At 35.1% G+C, this 18,087-nt stretch overlaps 1 protein-coding gene and 1 long non-coding RNA gene across 2 annotated transcripts; both read left to right on the plus strand.

The window, feature by feature from the left end:
- The first annotated feature begins 1,699 nt into the window (after positions 1-1,699).
- Positions 1,700-13,642, plus strand: LOC112015348 (guanosine nucleotide diphosphate dissociation inhibitor 2). Its single transcript, XM_024047746.2, has 13 exons — positions 1,700-1,972; positions 4,728-4,790; positions 4,906-4,989; positions 5,100-5,207; positions 5,308-5,480; positions 6,259-6,370; positions 6,515-6,595; positions 8,644-8,706; positions 8,817-8,918; positions 9,090-9,214; positions 10,972-11,182; positions 11,263-11,337; positions 13,295-13,642. Exons 1-13 carry the CDS (start codon positions 1,886-1,888, stop codon positions 13,343-13,345), a joined length of 1,335 nt encoding a protein of 444 aa, XP_023903514.2. The 5' UTR covers positions 1,700-1,885; the 3' UTR covers positions 13,346-13,642.
- LOC136064086 (uncharacterized) lies at positions 6,686-8,560 on the plus strand. The gene is made up of 2 exons (XR_010625739.1): positions 6,686-6,862; positions 8,525-8,560. It is a non-coding gene; the product is annotated as an uncharacterized LOC136064086 (long non-coding RNA).
- Positions 13,643-18,087: the final 4,445 nt, after the last annotated feature.

Genomic DNA, 18,087 nt, shown 5'->3' on the forward strand with positions numbered 1-18,087 from the left:
GTAGGTTATGGAAGCAACTAATGCTATGTTTGGAAGTTTTGAGAGAGAGGAGAGTAGAGGAGACTAGAGGGAATGAGAGTAATGGAGAGGAGAATAAAGGGAAATGGTTATCCTCTACCTTGTTTGGATGTTTTTAAAATTAAGTAAGGGAGAGGGAAATAATTAGTCTTTTTATTTGTAATTTTGTTAATATGGTAAGAGTAAATTTGATATTTCATTTGCTCAAGCATTTTTATGCTCCGCTCTCCCTCCAAATATCTCTAATTTGGGAGAATTAAAAATGAGGGATTAGAAGTAGTTTAAACCTATTCAAATCCCCCCCCCCCCTCCTTCCTTTAAAAACATTCAAATAAGGTAATTAATTTACTCTCCCTCCCACTACTCTACTCCCACTCCTTCCCCCAACATCCAAACATAACATAAATGTGGTAATGGGCTTTTAAGGATATAAAATTAATATGGGTTTACATTGAACAAGATAATTTGGTTGGTCTGTTATGGGTTGGCTTGTTTCTCTATGGGAAATGACAGCCTCTTGATCTACTAAATATAATATATCAAGAAAATAATCAACAATTAAGATCAATGTGGCATTTTATGAGGATTTTTGGTTTAACAAGAACAACCTCACGCCCATAAAATAGAAGAAAATTTATACCTTAGTTTTGGCTGCTATGTAATGGATTATTCATGGATTTATGGGTCTCAGAATTTCTCCAAACCCATTTATAATATTTTGAGTATAGATTGATGAGAAATATATTTTTATTTAATGGGTTAGTGAGAACATTTGGATAACTCAGCCTATGCGCTGTATATCTCTTATAGGCTTGTAAGCATTTCAAACATATTTGTAATACTACTCATGAGGCCCAAGAAAGGTTGCCAAAATCCCCTTTATGCCTTCCAAACCGCAACTCCCATATCTTGTCTTGCTAAAGAAAGGAGCATATATAAGCTTTGTCAATATATTTGAGCTTCATTGTATATATTATTTTTAAAAGGTATTTAACATGCCCATATTTCTAATGATTTCACATTCCCTAATCACTTTAGACCTAAAACAACACACCCTCCATGGTTCATTACTAAACAAGTAAAAACTAAGGCTTTTCAAATGACTTCTTGTATTTGTTTCCATATACCATATATAACTTCAAACTAACTTTTTTTTTTTTTTGTTGGTATTTCCACTGACTCATTGAGACTTGAATTTTTTTTCAAACATCATTTGAGTTATTTTCATCAAAGGCATAAATGTTTTAGATTGAAACAAAAAGAGCATAATTTGAGTTATTATTAGAAGATTTGTTTTATTGGGAAGGGGTCGTTGGGCTTGTGGGCATAGATTGAAGTACATGTTGGATTCCAAACAAAAATGTATGGGTTTAATTGTTCATACATTTATGGGCCATTGGGGGCTACGATATGGGCAGAGTCCAGTCAATGGAAAGTCATGATCATAATAAAGCAGTAAAAAAAGAGATAAAGTGAAGGAAAAATCGGGTAGGTAAAGATGTTTAAGAAGCCATAAATAGTAAAAATGTGTCCCTACACCCTACAAAACAAAAAGATAAGCATAATAATCAAGATCATGACGATGAATTAAAATTAAGTAGCAGTGGCACGGTATCAAAAGTAAAACATCCCATATACCCATGACCCATAACCCATAACCCATAATAATATACTATACAAAAAAGCTTTTCTCAATCAACAAACAAAGCATCTTTTTTTTTCATTTCTCTCTCGAATAACTTGGCTCAGTGTGTGTAGTATATATAAAAAAAAATCATCTTCATTCATTGACCTGTTAAACTCAAAACCCTAACCCTTTCTCTCTCTGTGTGTTTGTGTTTGGATCTGAGATCGGAATCTGGTCGCGATGGATGAAGAGTATGATGTGGTAGTGTTGGGTACTGGTCTCAAGGAATGCATTCTTAGCGGTCTTCTCTCCGTTGACGGCCTCAAGGTTCTCTTTTTCTCTCTCTCAATTCTTCATTTCTTTTTATCATTATGTCAATCTCCGATTATTGTTCGGTTTCCTAAATTAAGATCGCAATTGGGTTAATCGGATTTCTGATTTTGATCATCGATATCGGATCTACTTTCTACGATTCAGGCTTTTGTTATCGCACTTTCAATAATCGTCGATGATAAGGATTTTTGTCATTTCTGAGTCTGATCCTTTCCTACTTTCCAACGCGATTGAAGCGAAAGTGTTGTTTTGGATTAGATATAAACCTGTGATGGTTGCTCTATTTTATTAGGCAAAGACACCGATTAGATTTTGGTGTTTGCGGGATTCGAACCCAAATCATCCCTCATTTGGCAACAAGGGTAAAAAGCTGAGCTAACTGGAACCCATAATTGTAACACCAGCTTAAACACCAACTTTTTAAAATCGGATTGCAATATACAGCCTGACAAAACAATTTATCAACTTTATTTACTCAAATTATAATATTGGGGTTTGATGTTAAATGCAAGATACCCATTTCAATAAAACAAACAAAATTAAGCAGACATTAAACCGTGAGTGCTCCCTTATTTTTATTATTATTTTTCTTTTGTAGTAGTAATAGTTTTCCTATTAGCAAGCAATGGGTTTATTAACAAACCTCGTGTCACAGCTAAAATGCAATTGTGCTGAGGTTGTCAACTCAATAACTTGCATCAAAGTGGGCTACCTAGGATGTTACTTATTACTTATTTGAAAAGAAGGTGAAAAAAAGGTGGACTACCTAGGAAGTCTATTGGTTGTTTGTGAGGTATGTTGGTCAATTCCGCAGTTCCTTTTCACCATAGACGAGTAGAGGAGAAGGGAGGCAATCTTCAGCTTGAAATTCGCTTATCCCTTCTTCTTTTTTTTTGATAGGTAAGAAAAAAATATTATTGAAAATGGAACTGCGACAGCCACTAAGCTATTCTAAGAGACAAAAGAAAATCCATAAGTGCAGAACAATCTGAGAGACCCCAACACCAAGACCAATCAAAGAGGGTCCGATGGCATAAATCTAACAACTAAGCCAAAGAGTTCCATGTATCCTCAAAGGAACACTGATTCCGTTCTGTCCAAATAGTCCACATTATCGCTTATCCCTTCTTCATGACTATCAATTTTATTGGACTGCTTTGAGAACTTATAAAGTTGTATATTGTTGTACCTTTGCACAAGAGTAAGTATCATCTGGTTAAGTGGAAGACTGTTTGTGTACCGGTTCATTATGGTGGTTTGGGTGTGCATAATTAGTTTTTATTTAATAAGTCTCTGTTGGGGAAATGGTTGTGGAGCTATGGAAATGAATGCCTTGTGGAGAAGGGTAATAAAAGCTAAATATGGTAGCATGTGGGGTTTGGTGCTCTAGGGGCCTTGTGGGGTTGGTCTATGGAAATATACCAGAAAGGGGTGGGATCTTTTATTATCTTTAAGCTGGGGGATGGTTCTTGTATTAAATTTTGGCATGATCCTTGGTGTCATGGGTTTCCTTTGGAAAGTAGCTTCCCAGAATTATACAGTATTGCTAGTAACAAGGACGCTTCAGTGGCTGAATTGTTATCGTCCTCAGAGGCAAACTACCATTGGAATATCAGGTTCACTTGACCGGTTCAAGATTAGGAGTTAGAATCGGTTGCCTCCTTTATGGACCTCATATATTGAGGATCTTGGTGAAGTAGTGGGGCGGATAAAATGTGTTGGAAACTCTCTCCTAGGGGTGTTTTTTTATGTTCGTTCTTATTTTAGGGCCTTATGATCCACAAACTCTGTTTGTTTTCCATGGAAAGCTTTTTGGAAACCAAAAGTGCCTCCAAAGGTTAGTTTCTTTATTTGGACAGCGACTTTGGGGAAAATCTTAGTAGTTGATAATCTAAGGAGGCGAAAAGTGGTGGTGATGGATTGGTGTTGCATGTGCAAGACAGCAAGAGGAATGGGGAGACCGTTGAACTCTTACTCCCACACTGCCAAGTAGCTCAAGAGTTGTGGAATATGGTGTGTACACTGTTTGGGGTTTATTGGGTTATGCCGCGTAGTGTAGTGGAGCTTATAGCAAGTTGGTCAGGCAAGTTCAATAGACTCCGAATTAAGGTACTTTGGAGAATAATCACTCATTGTCTTAGGTGGCTTATTTGGAGGAAACGGAGTGCACATACTTTTGAAGGGATTGAAAGATCGATTCATGAGTTGAAGCTTTTAGCTTTTACTTTTATTTTTTCTGACTTTGCGTGATTGGGCAAATGCTTCGGGTGTTTTTTCTTTCATTTCTTGACCTGATATGCTTGATTTTTGTACTTGATTTGTTACTTAATTTTTTCAATGTTGCTTTTAGCACACGGCCTGTTTGCTTCTTTCTTCTGTATTTTCTTACATCTTTTTTCAATAAAGTTTATTACTTATCAAGAAAAAAAAAAGGAGTACAAGGTTTTTTCCCCCCTTTTAATGTTTTCTGGTCATGCAAAACATGTTCTATAAAATGAACAGATAATATTTAAGACTTTAGTTTAAGTTATGGTTTTTTTTCCCCATCTATATATATATATATATATAAAGTTATGTTATTTTTCATAGCTTCTCTCTGGAGTCTGGACTAGTATTTTATGCAGTAGTTCATGGTTTTCCCTTTTTTGGTTGTAGAAATCATATTTTTATACTGTTGGTTTAAAGCAGTGGACAAATATCATTTTGTCATATTCACCAAAGTAATTGATATTCATATCTTTTGAATCAGGTTCTGCACATGGATAGGAATGATTATTATGGAGGAGAGTCAACATCGCTTAATCTTATTCAGGTCTCATCTGAAAATTTTTGAAGTCACATTTTAAGTCTGCAATATTTTATTGCTTCTTTATTTTTTAGAAGAGTATTTATTGACTGCTTTATTATTATTATTTTTTAATTTACAGCTCTGGAAGAGGTTCAGGGGAAATGATAAACCTCCAGCACATTTGGGCTCAAGTAGGGATTATAATGTTGACATGATACCAAAGGTTTGTGTTCACTTTCTTTTGTCATCTTTATTTATCACTTATAACTATTTTGTTCACCACCTGTGGCCATGCAAGTTTTCTAATGTATTGAATAATTTTTGATTGGCTAGTTTATGATGGCAAATGGCACTCTTGTTCGTGTCCTCATTCATACAGATGTTACTAAGTATTTGTATTTCAAAGCTGTTGATGGCAGCTTTGTCTACAATAAAGGAAAGGTATAATAATTTTCTTAAGATGTTGGAAAATGCATTTTACATAGCTTTTATATATTTATTTGATCTTAACTTGATTTGGTGAGTAAATCCATGGTTATAGGTTCACAAGGTTCCAGCAACTGACATGGAGGCACTCAAATCCCCACTGATGGGTATATTTGAAAAGCGCCGTGCTCGTAAGTTCTTCATTTATGTTCAAGATTATAATGAGACCGATCCCAAAACACATGACGGGATGGACTTGACTAGAGTGACAACTAGAGAACTGATAGCGTAAGCTCTTGCTCTTGCCTTCGCTGAACAGGTTCCTGTGTCTTGCATGTTGTCTTCTAATATTTGAATGTACAGCTTAGGCAGTTTCCATATGTTTTTGTAAAAATCAAGTCCTTGGAGTTGGGGAACATAATTGAGCTTTAGTTCCTGTGGCTTGGCATTTTGTAGTTCTTTATAAAATGTAAATTTTTTGCCCAAAAGAATTAGAGCTCATCTATGTTTTTAAACACATAAGTTTGAACCTGAAACTTGTAGAATTATTTAATTTAAGCAAATAAATATGTAATGTGAAGCTGTGAAGTGGAACTAATAAATTTAAGGCCAAACTATGCTTTGTGTCCTTGAAACATACAGTCGAGTTCAAGATAGTCCCTAAAGAAGTTTCAATGTACTTAAAATTTTTAATTTTGAGCAATGTATTCATTTCATCAATAAAACTTATAATATTGTCATTACAAATATGGATGATGAGGCAAATATTGAAATGAGCCACTCCATTAATTATTGTGATGGCATGGTCATCAGTTTGGTGAACTTGGATCTTTTAAAATTTAGTGATAGAATTGAATTATGTGCTATATGTTAGGGATTGTAAGTGTGCTTTAGCCTAAATTTAATTTCTTGTTTCCCGCAGTTTACCTGCTTTCTTTCATTTATTTAATGTCTTCAAAGAAAGAAAGGGTGATCTGAAATGATGGCCTTGTTGATGGTACTCATCTACTGAACGTAGTGAGCACCAATAGTCCATTTACTTATTATACTGTTGAAATTTTCACAGAAAATATGGTCTGGATGACAACACTGTGGACTTTATTGGTCATGCATTAGCACTTCATAGAGATGATCGCTACCTTGATGAACCTGCACTAGATACCGTAAAGAGAATGAAGGTGAAAACTTCCTGGGGGTTATTTAGCTCCTTTCTATTTGTTTTGTTTTTATATTTATTTTTAAAACTGGATTCTTATCGTCGAAAGTCTCAACAGCTTTGTATTGCACTCATTATTTTTTGGTTTCTCTAAACCATGTCATAGCTTTATGCGGAGTCTCTTGCACGTTTTCAAGGAGGATCACCATACATTTATCCTTTGTATGGATTGGGAGAGCTCCCTCAGGTCTCATTCTAACATCCACCCCCCCTCCCCAAAAAAAAAAAAATCCCCTTGTACTTGTTAACACTTCAAAAAAAAAAAAAAAAAAAAACAGAAGACAATGAATTTTCCATGCCTTAACAGAAATCTCTTTGCATTTCAACAGGTTAGGAAGGTTGGTAGGGTTGCAAGGGCAATTGCCATAATGAGCCACCCAATCCCAAACACCAATGAGTCTCATTCAGTGCAGGTTATCCTGCCACAGAAACAGTTGGGTCGCAAGTCCGACATGTGAGTTCCGATACTGTGTTTCTGTTTTAATCCTTTCATATCTGTTAGGTTTTTGCTATTTAGGAATGCATATGTAGCACAATTCTGATAAACAGAATTGGGTATCCATCACTAATCTGGGTGAGATGAAGTTTTCAATTGGGAATAGCTTATCTAGATTTTTTCTGTAAGTGTGTTAAAGTATACTTGTACCTTGAAAAGAGTGAGAAAAAGTGGGAAAAAATGAGGTTTTAAAAAGTTGTACGAAAAAGCTAAAAGTTGAGCTTAGTAGCTGATGCCAAGCAGAGATGAAGTCCACCTTTTTACTGGGATTTGGGGAAACAAAAGCTAGGAGAGTGAAAATAATTTTGATCAGGAGTAGTTTTCTTTCAAACACGCAACCCACCACTTTTATTAGGGGAGCTTAGTACTTACCACATTCCAATCTATCAGACGGTATTTTGATTCATTGCTAGTGGGAAATTGCAGGTTTGGATTGGGTCATCAATGAGCCTGCTATATAATTAACATTTACTCATTTTTTTTCCATGTAGTCAACAATCGTATCAAACTCAACCCATTTGTTTAGGATGGGACTAAACCTACCTTTTAATCTATTAATATATTTGCGTACATAATTACATATATACATGCATGATAAACACTCACACACACAAACACACACACATCTCTACTGGCCTCGGCATGTGTGAGCAGCATTGACATATTTTCTGATAACATCCTTGACTTATCTTTTGCAATTTACCCTTTGTATGGCTGGCTAAGCCCTTGCATCTCTTTCAACCATGATAACTCATTGGAACTTGCTGGACCCAAGCCATCTTATCACTCTCCATCTTTTCCAATCTATTCATTACTTAAATGGGAATAGTGAACAAGGATAGAAAGTGTGCTTGATGATTTGCCAATGTGCACTAGCAGTTGGCTGCTGGCACCTCCTTCCCTTATAATTGCTAGGTGGAGGGTGAGGTTGTAGGTTGAAGACTCATTGGGTGTGTGTAACTTACCAATAAACAAAAAGGAAGTACGCTTGATGATTTTTCAGATCTACTAGGACTTGATCTTTCTGCATTGTTATCATTTTTGATGACTATGGTGAAACACTTCTCCACTTTCCCGATTGGTTTTTCTCGTAAGAGCACTGTTGGTGTTATTCGCTAAGTGGTCAGTTAAATCCCTGGTTCTGTCCCACAGTGTCTATCTAAGGAAGCTTTAACAATTATAATTTCAGCAGGAAAAATTCTGTGACTAGCTTGTCTATGTTAGTGCTTTGTGAAATTAATATTGTATAATTTCATGTCGATGTGGTGCCTAATTCCTTCTAATTTTTATGGCTTTGTTGTGTGATTATACATGCAAAAAGGTCTCTCTGTTCTAGGTGATTTGATGTTTATTAGTTTTTCTCTATATTTTACTGGTAAGGAGTGCCTTTAGGAGCATTTGTACTGTGCACACTTCATCCTACTACCGCACTATTACCACTTTACTAGTACTTAAACCACCAAAAAGGAAAAGAAGAAAGGTATTGAAACAAGTCCATGTTGGAGACTCCCAGATGCCATTAGAGCAAGAGCTTGTCATTAGTTATTTATTCTGGTGCTCCTTTTCTTCTCTTATGTTTTCTTGGGAGCTTGATTTTGTCATCCTTCTGTGGTTGAGCAGGTATCTTTTCTGTTGCTCTTATTCTCACAACGTTGCTCCAAAGGGAAAATTTATTGCATTTGTTTCAACAGAGGCGGAGACTGATCATCCTGATGATGTCAATTTGACTTGTCCCTCAGGCATTTGCACGACTTAGTGCTGTTTATGGTGGGACATATATGTTGAACAAACCTGAGTGTAAGGTACATGTGCTTCATATCTTGTATTGACACTTTGTAGCTGCACTTGCCATATTCTGGTGTATATGAGATTGTGGGTTAGATGCTGGTTTTGATTGGACTTTGAATGCCAGGTGGAGTTCAATGAGGTAGGTCAAGTTCTTGGTGTCACATCAGAAGGGGAAACTGCTAGGTGCAAAAAAGTTGTCTGTGATCCTTCATACTTGCCCAACAAGGTAATAATCTTAATACTCCCACCCCTTCATTTTCTTTCCTTTTTTGAACTTCTCTGAGGTAAATGGTGAATTCTGGAAAAGATTTCTATAATGGAACCTAAATTTTGTCTTTTAACACAGAAGACAATGAATTTTCCATGCCTTAACAGAAATCTCTTTGCATTTCAACAGGTTAGGAAGGTTGGTAGGGTTGCAAGGGCAATTGCCATAATGAGCCACCCAATCCCAAACACCAATGAGTCTCATTCAGTGCAGGTTATCCTGCCACAGAAACAGTTGGGTCGCAAGTCCGACATGTGAGTTCCGATACTGTGTTTCTGTTTTAATCCTTTCATATCTGTTAGGTTTTTGCTATTTAGGAATGCATATGTAGCACAATTCTGATAAACAGAATTGGGTATCCATCACTAATCTGGGTGAGATGAAGTTTTCAATTGGGAATAGCTTATCTAGATTTTTTCTGTAAGTGTGTTAAAGTATACTTGTACCTTGAAAAGAGTGAGAAAAAGTGGGAAAAAATGAGGTTTTAAAAAGTTGTACGAAAAAGCTAAAAGTTGAGCTTAGTAGCTGATGCCAAGCAGAGATGAAGTCCACCTTTTTACTGGGATTTGGGGAAACAAAAGCTAGGAGAGTGAAAATAATTTTGATCAGGAGTAGTTTTCTTTCAAACACGCAACCCACCACTTTTAGTAGGGGAGCTTAGTACTTACCACATTCCAATCTATCAGACGGTATTTTGATTCATTGCTAGTGGGAAATTGCAGGTTTGGATTGGGTCATCAATGAGCCTGGTATATAATTAACATTTACTCATTTTTTTCCATGTAGTCAACAATCGTATCAAACTCAACCCATTTGTTTAGGATGGGACTAAACCTACCTTTTAATCTATTAATATATTTGCGTACATAATTACATATATGCATGCATGATAAACACTCACACACACAAACACACACACATCTCTACTGGCCTCGGCATGTGTGAGCAGCATTGACATATTTTCTGATAACATCCTTGACTTATCTCTGGCAATTTACCCTTTGTATGGCTGGCTAAGCCCTTGCATCTCTTTCAACCATGATAACTCATTGGAACTTGCTGGACCCAAGCCATCTTATCACTCTCCATCTTTTCCAATCTATTCATTACTTAAATGGGAATAGTGAACAAGGATAGAAAGTGTGCTTGATAATTTGCCAATGTGCTCTAGCAGTTGGCTGCTGGCACCTCCTTCCCTTATAATTGCTAGGTGGAGGGTGAGGTTGTAGGTTGAAGACTCTTTGGGTGTGTGTAACTTACCAATAACAAAAAGGAAGTACGCTTGATGATTTTTCAGATCTACTAGGACTTGATCTTTCTGCATTGTTATCATTTTTGATGACTATGGTGAAACACTTCTCCACTTTCCCGATTGGTTTTTCTCGTAAGAGCACTGTTGGTGTTATTCGCTAAGTGGTCAGTTAAATCCCTGGTTCTGTCCCACGATGTCTATCTAAGGAAGCTTTAACAATTATAATTTAAGCAGGAAAAATTCTGTGACTAGCTTGTCTATGTTAGTGCTTTGTGAAATTAATATTGTATAATTTCATATCGATGTGGTGCCTAATTCCTTCTAATTTTTTTGGCTTTGTTGTGTGAGTATACATGCAAAAAGGTCTCTCTGTTCTAGGTGATTTGACGTTTATTAGTTTTTCTCTATATTTTACTGGTAAGGAGTGCCTTTAGGAGCATTTGTACTGTGCACACTTCATCCTATTACTGCACTATTACCACTTTACTATTACTTAAACCACCAAAAAGGAAAAGAAGAAAGGTATTGAAACAAGTCCATGTTGGAGACTCCCAGATGCCATTAGAGCAAGAGCTTGTCATTAGTTATTTATTCTGGTGCTCCTTTTCTTCTCTTATGTTTTCTTGGGAGCTTGATTTTGTCATCCTCCCAGATGCCATTAGAGCAAGAGCTTGTCATTAGTTATTTATTCTGGTGCTCCTTTTCTTCTCTTATGTTTTCTTGGGAGCTTGATTTTGTCATCCTTCTGTGGTTGAGCAGGTATCTTTTCTGTTGCTCTTATTCTCACAACGTTGCTCCAAAGGGAAAATTTATTGCATTTGTTTCAACAGAGGCGGAGACTGATCATCCTGAGACTGAACTTAAGGCAGGAATTGACCTTCTAGGGCCTGTCGATGAGATATTCTTTGATATTTATGATAGATACGAACCAGTCAATGAACCGACCTTGGACAATTGCTTTATATCAACAGTAAGTTGATCTCCACAATTTTACATTGTAGCTTTTACTAACTGATGCAAGCTGAACAAGTCTGATCATCATGTTTGCAGAGTTATGATGCAACAACACACTTTGAGTCAACTGTCTTGGACGTACTCAACATGTATACCATGATAACTGGGAAGGTAGTGAATTTCTTTTATCTTGCTAAGCAACTGGTTCTTCTCCTTTTATAAGTCATCCTGCCATGTCCAAATTATTTCAAGAACATGCTTAGTAATTATCTTTTTTTTTTTTTTTTTTGATAAATAACGGAATTGTATTAATCAAAAGTCCAGGTACATTGGGGGTGTACGTGGAAAACAGTACATCAAACACAAAAATTACAAAGATCAAGCATTTCTAAAAAATTAGAACAAGGGAAAAGATTAAAGGAAGAACTCCACTCGAGCAACGTGTGAAGAAGGAGAGATTTAAATTCTGAAATAGACCGTTCCTTCCCTTCGAAACATCTTGAGTTCCATTCTCGCCAAATACACCATAGGACACAATGTGGGACAGCCCTCCATAAATCAATGCTCCGATGCCCACCAAAGGAACCTTGCCAACTCGAAAATAAATCAGAGACACCATGCGGCATAACCCATTGAAGACCAAATAGAGCCCACACCATAGACCATAATTCATAAGCAATAGGACAATGAAGAAGAAGATGATTCACTGATTCTCCACTCTTTTTACACATATAGCACCAATCTACAATTGTGACACCCTTATACCATAAATTTTCAGTAGTCAAAATCTTACCTAATGAGGCAATCCATGAGAAGAAAACAACCTTAGTAGGGACCTTTGAACGCCACACAGCTTTCCAAGGGAAAGAAATGTCGAGAGTAGAGGAAAGGGAGGGATAGTACTCACTCACTTTAAAGTTCTTATTCCCTGTTGTTTTCCAACATACTTTGTCCTGACCTTCACCATTAAGGGGCATTGAATTGATAAGATCTAGAATAGTGTAAAAATGTTCTGTTTCCCAATCTTGGGGAGCTCTAGAAAAAAGAAGATCCCAGTGAAGCCTTTAGTTAGGAAAGTGCATAACATCTGCAATAAAAGACTCTTTATTACAACTAATATTATAGAGTTCCGGAAAAGCCTCCCAAAGAGTACAGCTCCCACACCACACATGATGCCAAAATTTAATTATGTCACCAACACCAACCTCGAACTGAATGGATTTTGAAAAGGCTGGCCAGCCTTATCTTATGGTTCTCCAAAGACTAACACCATATGGATTAGAGACTTCTTTTGTACACCAACCTCCCCAATCATTCTCACATTTAGCCTCAATAAACTGCCTTCCCCAACAAAGCTTGATTGAAGGTTCTCAAATTTCTAATACCCAAAACGCCAGACTGCAAAGGAGAACAAACCTAGGCCCATTTTACTAGTCGGAATTTAGGAGACTCATCTATCCCACCCCATAGAAAATTCCTTTGAAGCCTCTCAATATGAATAGCAACATCCACAGGAATAGGGAAGAGAGATAGGAAATAAGTTGGCAAACTTGAGAGAGAGCTTTTGATTAAGGTAATCTTACCACCTTTTGATAAGTATAATCACTTCCAACTCGTTAATCTTCACCCCATTCTTTCTAGGATAGAGTTCCAAATTGCGCTGTCCTTGAATTTAGCACCTAAAGGTAGTCCCAAGTAGTAATTATCTTTTATTTTAATAATTCATGATGCTACACGCATGTTTACCATAAAAGGGAGCACCTTTACATCAACAAAGGACCAATACAGTGACAAATTTTAATTACAATGTTAATATAAGTTTTGTGTTGAACTACTAGAAATGATACATGATCAAGGTTAGATTTATTTTGCTTAAGGAATAATCGTGAAAGGCTACCTTGGTGATTGGAAGATCAGGCCAAAATACGTAGTTTGCACCATACTGTCCAATATGATATATCTCTTACCTGTAATATAAAGGATTCTAGAAAATAGGTTGTAAAAATCATTCCAGTGGCCATTAAAAATTATTATTTCAAAAATGATTACAGATAAAAAGTTTGTTTCTCTAAATCGCTGGAACTGCATGTACTACCCTGGCAATGTTTGACCTGATGTTTTTGAGCAGGTTCTTGACCTCAGCGTGGATTTAAGTGCTGCCAGTGCTGCAGAGGAGTGAGGATAGAGGAACACTTCACAGTTCTGCTTTGTTCCAACCTCCTTCGAGAGCGTTGAAGTTGCCAGTCACTTAATCAAAAAAGAGTGTTAAAAGTTCGCCAGTCACAGAAGTGGCATTGGACTTGTGATTGTTTTCTCTTTCCGTCATAGACTATGTCTTATATGATAAAAAAGTGTTGTTTCATATGTACTTTGGTGGAACTTGATGTGTAGATTTATGATGTGCATTTGACTACTCACTTGTGGTGGCAGCTTCCAAATGAAACTTATTAATTTAATTACAATAGCATTTGTATAACGTCCCAAAATGGATGAAGGCTCTTCTATCTGCCTTGTGTGGGTTATCGATAGCATTGCTTCTTAATAGGAATTATCAATTGCCAAAGGAAAAATTAGGTTCTTCCATAATCAAGCAATGATGGTCCTCAGTCCTCGCTACTTTTGGAGTACTAATTTATGTGGTTAAAAATATATTGAGTGGCTACAACTAAGTTTATAGCTAATCTTTGTTCATTACGTAATGTCATTTTAAAAAAATAAATCCAAATCACATAGTTCTACTCGTTGACATTTATAAAACTAGTGAGTAGTGATTGTTATGTTGTTTACATGTTTTGGATTGAAATAACTTTCAATAATCTTTCAAAATAGAGAAAGTAGGGGAGAAAGACAGCCAGAGAGTTTGAAAGCGAGAGAGAAAGGCAGCCAGAGAGTAAAGCCAGCCATAGAGTAAAGCCGCATTGTTATCTCTTTTGATATCGTTTTTAATAAAAATCAAATCGTTTTAATAAATATCAAATTGGAGATTATTTTTATAATATGGGTTGAATGAGTTACAAATTTGAATGGTTAGAGATTTAGGGGTTTTTATTTTTTGTTTTTGAATGAGATTTTTGTTGAGCATTTTGTTCATTTGTTGTTGTGTTCAGCCTAATTTTCCTGTTATCTGAGTTAAATTTTAGGCTAAAATGTAAATTTTAAACTTTAAGTTTGACCGAAATTCATTTCAATCCTCTAACTTTATTTTTGTTCAATTGAGTCTTCTAAGTTTCATATTTATTCAATTTAGGTTTTTTGTCCAATTTCTTTAAATTTATTCAATTTAGGTTTTTTGTCCAATTTTGTTTAAAAAAAATTGTGGTTAAGTATACAATTAACTAATGAAAATAGATTTTATTTTTTAAAATTCTCACATAAAAAATTTATGAAATATTTTTATTAATTTTATAGATTTTTTTTTTTTCAAGTGAGAAAAATATTTTACAAAGACCCACTAAATACACCAGCGTCAAAAATAGTCATGTGTGAAATAGATGGAATTTGGTTGGCAGCCTGGGAATTTTGCAGCAGTTGAGACAGAGATAGACATGGAATAACTGGTACCTACAAAGAATGTGTCATCACCCAAACTTTTTAGTTTTTACCTCGATCCGGTCCATCACCTCACCACTTTGTTCACCCAATCGTAACTTGTAGACCTTGAAATGGGTAGTATGTTGCAATGTATGATCTAAATTCCTTTGGACATAGAAGTGGTCTCTCCCATATGATGATCCCACAAGATATGCCCGTATAGAATATGTTGGAGGATCCATCCTTGGTGCAAGTATCTTCACCTTGCTTCTTCTTCTTCTGCAATAACCATCTTTAGCATCGAATCAAAGAATTAAGCCCCGATGAGTGACAACATAGATTAGCCCCTTATAAAACGTAATATCGGAAATCGAGTTGGTTAGTGGAATTCCTCCCCTTATCTCTACGTGATGACTCTTTACGTGACGCCAAGATTTATCCCCTGCTTTAATAAAGGCCATTCTTTTATTTTGAAAAATAGATTGCCACAACCACACAATCTTCTTTGTTTGAGTCAGGATCAATAAACAAAGCATATTTTTTTTCATCTCTTTCTCAAATAATAGGACTGACTTAGCTCAGTGTGTAGTATATATAAAAAAAATTTTATTTTTTAAAATTCTCACATAAAAAATTTATGAAATATTTTTATTAATTTTATAGATTTTTTTTTTTTTTCAAGTGAGAAAAATATTTTACAAAGACTCACTGAATACACCAGCGTCAAAAATAGTCATGTGTGAAATAGATGGAATTTGGTTGGCAGCCTGGGAATTTTGTAGCAGTTGAGACAGAGATAGACATGGAATAACTGGTACCTACAAAGAATGTGTCATCACCCAAACTTTTTAGTTTTTACCTCGATACGGTCCATCACCTCACCACTTTGTTCACCCAATCGTAACTTGTAGACCTTGAAATGGGTAGTATGTTGCAATGTATGATCTAAATTCCTTTGGACATAGAAGAGGTCTCTCCCATATGATGATTCCACAAGATATGCCCGTATAGGATATGTTGGAGGATCCATCCTTGGTGCAAGTATCTTCACCTTGCTTCTTCTTCTTCTGCAATAACCATCTTTAGCATCGAATCAAAGAATTAAGCCCCGATGAGTGACAACATAGATTAGCCCCTTATAAAACGTAATATCGGAAATCGAGTTGGTTAGTGGAATTCCTCCCCTTATCTCTACGTGATGACTCTTTACGTGACGCCAAGATTTATCACCTGCTTTAATAAAGGCCATTCTTTTATTTTGAAAAATAGATTGCCACAACCACACAATCTTCTTTGTTTGAGTCAGGATCAATAAACAAAGCATATTTTTTTTCATCTCTTTCTCAAATAATAGGACTGACTTAGCTCAGTGTGTAGTATATATAAAAAAAATTCTTCATTCATTGAAGGCAAAAATTAAAATGAGACATTTTTTATATTTATGTATTAATTAAATTAATATTTATCTAATATTTTTATATTATAATTTATTTCATTTAAAATATATTTTTCTTGTCTTTTGAGATGCAAATTGATTAATTAAAAATTTTGTATTCAAGTGATCTTCTAACATTTCTTTTTTCAATCGATAATATAACTAATTAAATTGCAAATAAATTTTTGTATTCAATTTCTTGCTCATTTGTGATATTTTCATCTAAATTTTGTGCTGTATTTTGTTTATTACTAATAACAAATTTATTCATTGATCCTTTTTGAGACTCAATTAATTTTTCTTTTTTTCTTCATTTTTTAAGTTTTTCATATCCAGATGCATATTTTCTAATATACATTTCTAATAAAACAATATTTACAAATAAAATAAATACTATCTATAATATATTTATAATGACTAAAATAAAAAATAAATTTCAAGTTTAATACAATAGAACTTGATGTATATAAAAAAGTACTATTGTAGCTCTAGCTTCACCGAATAATCTATATATCTATATATAAAACCAAAGCCTCTAAAACTCTCACAATTTTCCACGTCAGCATAATATTTAAATAAAATTATCATTATATTTAAATAAAATTATTTTTGTTTAGTTCAAACTTAATAAGGAATAAAACTCTATCTCTCTAACAAGTCCAACTTAAACTCAAACTCAAACATTGATAATTTAAAACAATTCTTGATGTTATCAATATTAATAGGTTAGTGAACTTGGTGTTAAAAAAATATTAGCCAGCAGTTCAGACCTATCTCCTCTCTGGTGTGAGATATCAAAGAAGTATCCCATTGTAATTTTGCCATGCGATAGACGAAATAGTCAACTTCAAACCATGAGATGTCTAACAATTTGATGCCCAATATTACCAATCCAATTAAATTTTGGGTTTTCTTTTTATCTAGGTCATTTTGGTTTGGTTAAAGATTTTACAGTGTCACATTGTTTTGCAAATCAATGGAAATTGGTTAAAGATGGGCCATCTTTTGAGTTATTTATCAAATTGTAACACAAATTGAAGTCATATAAGAGCAAATCATGCAATGGTATAGTTTCTTAATTAATTTAAGATTTTATAAAATTATTTTAATTCATCTCACAAATAAGTAGGTTCTCATGCATATCAAGAGTTAGCGACTAGTAATAAGTATATAGCAATCTCAAGTTCTCAATTGGCATAAATATAAAAACGCAAGATTAAAAAAGAAAAAGAAAAATCCTAGACCCAGCCAGAAGTACGACTCCACCCATAACCACATAAGTCTTATTGACTTGTTTGACAAGACTCCACTAAAAGAAAACAAAACCGATCCCATTTTACCTATAACCCAAAAAAAAAAAAAAAAAAACCCTATAGTCCATTTTCAAACAATTTGGTTAGTTAGCATCTTTTTCAAACTATTTAGGAAACTAACATCTTGATTTTGTTAGACTTGAGTTAACTATAGCAAATTGAGTACAAAGTAGTCGATTTCCAGTCGAAGTTGAGGCTTTTGGAATCGATTTCCAATTGAACTCGAGTATTAGATACTCGAGTTCTTGGTCTGCACAAAAAAGAGGAAAACTGACCTTCGCCTGAGGAACCGCATTCGTGGGTTCAGTCTGAGCTGGGTTTGTGGGTTTCGCCGTCTGGGTTCATGGGTTTGCCGCTTGGAATGCTGGTTCGTGGGTTCACTGCTGGAATGCTAGTTTGGTGTTTTAATCTCTTGTTTTCAGTGTTTCACCAATTGTGGTTGTCGTGGATTTTTTTTTCAAATGTCGTGGATTTCTTTTCAAAGGGAGAAGAGCAAGAACTAACTGAGGTGTTTCGCTGACTATGGTTGTCATTAANAAATAATTTAAAAACGATACTAATTAACAAAATTGTTTGAAAATGAGAGTTATTTTGAAAAAAAAAAAAAAAAAAAGCCTGTTAATTTCAGTTAATTTATTTGGT

Source organism: Quercus suber, unplaced genomic scaffold (genome assembly GCF_002906115.3).
Source record: "Quercus suber isolate HL8 unplaced genomic scaffold, Cork oak 2.0 scaffold_622, whole genome shotgun sequence".
NCBI classification, from domain to species: domain Eukaryota; kingdom Viridiplantae; phylum Streptophyta; class Magnoliopsida; order Fagales; family Fagaceae; genus Quercus; species Quercus suber.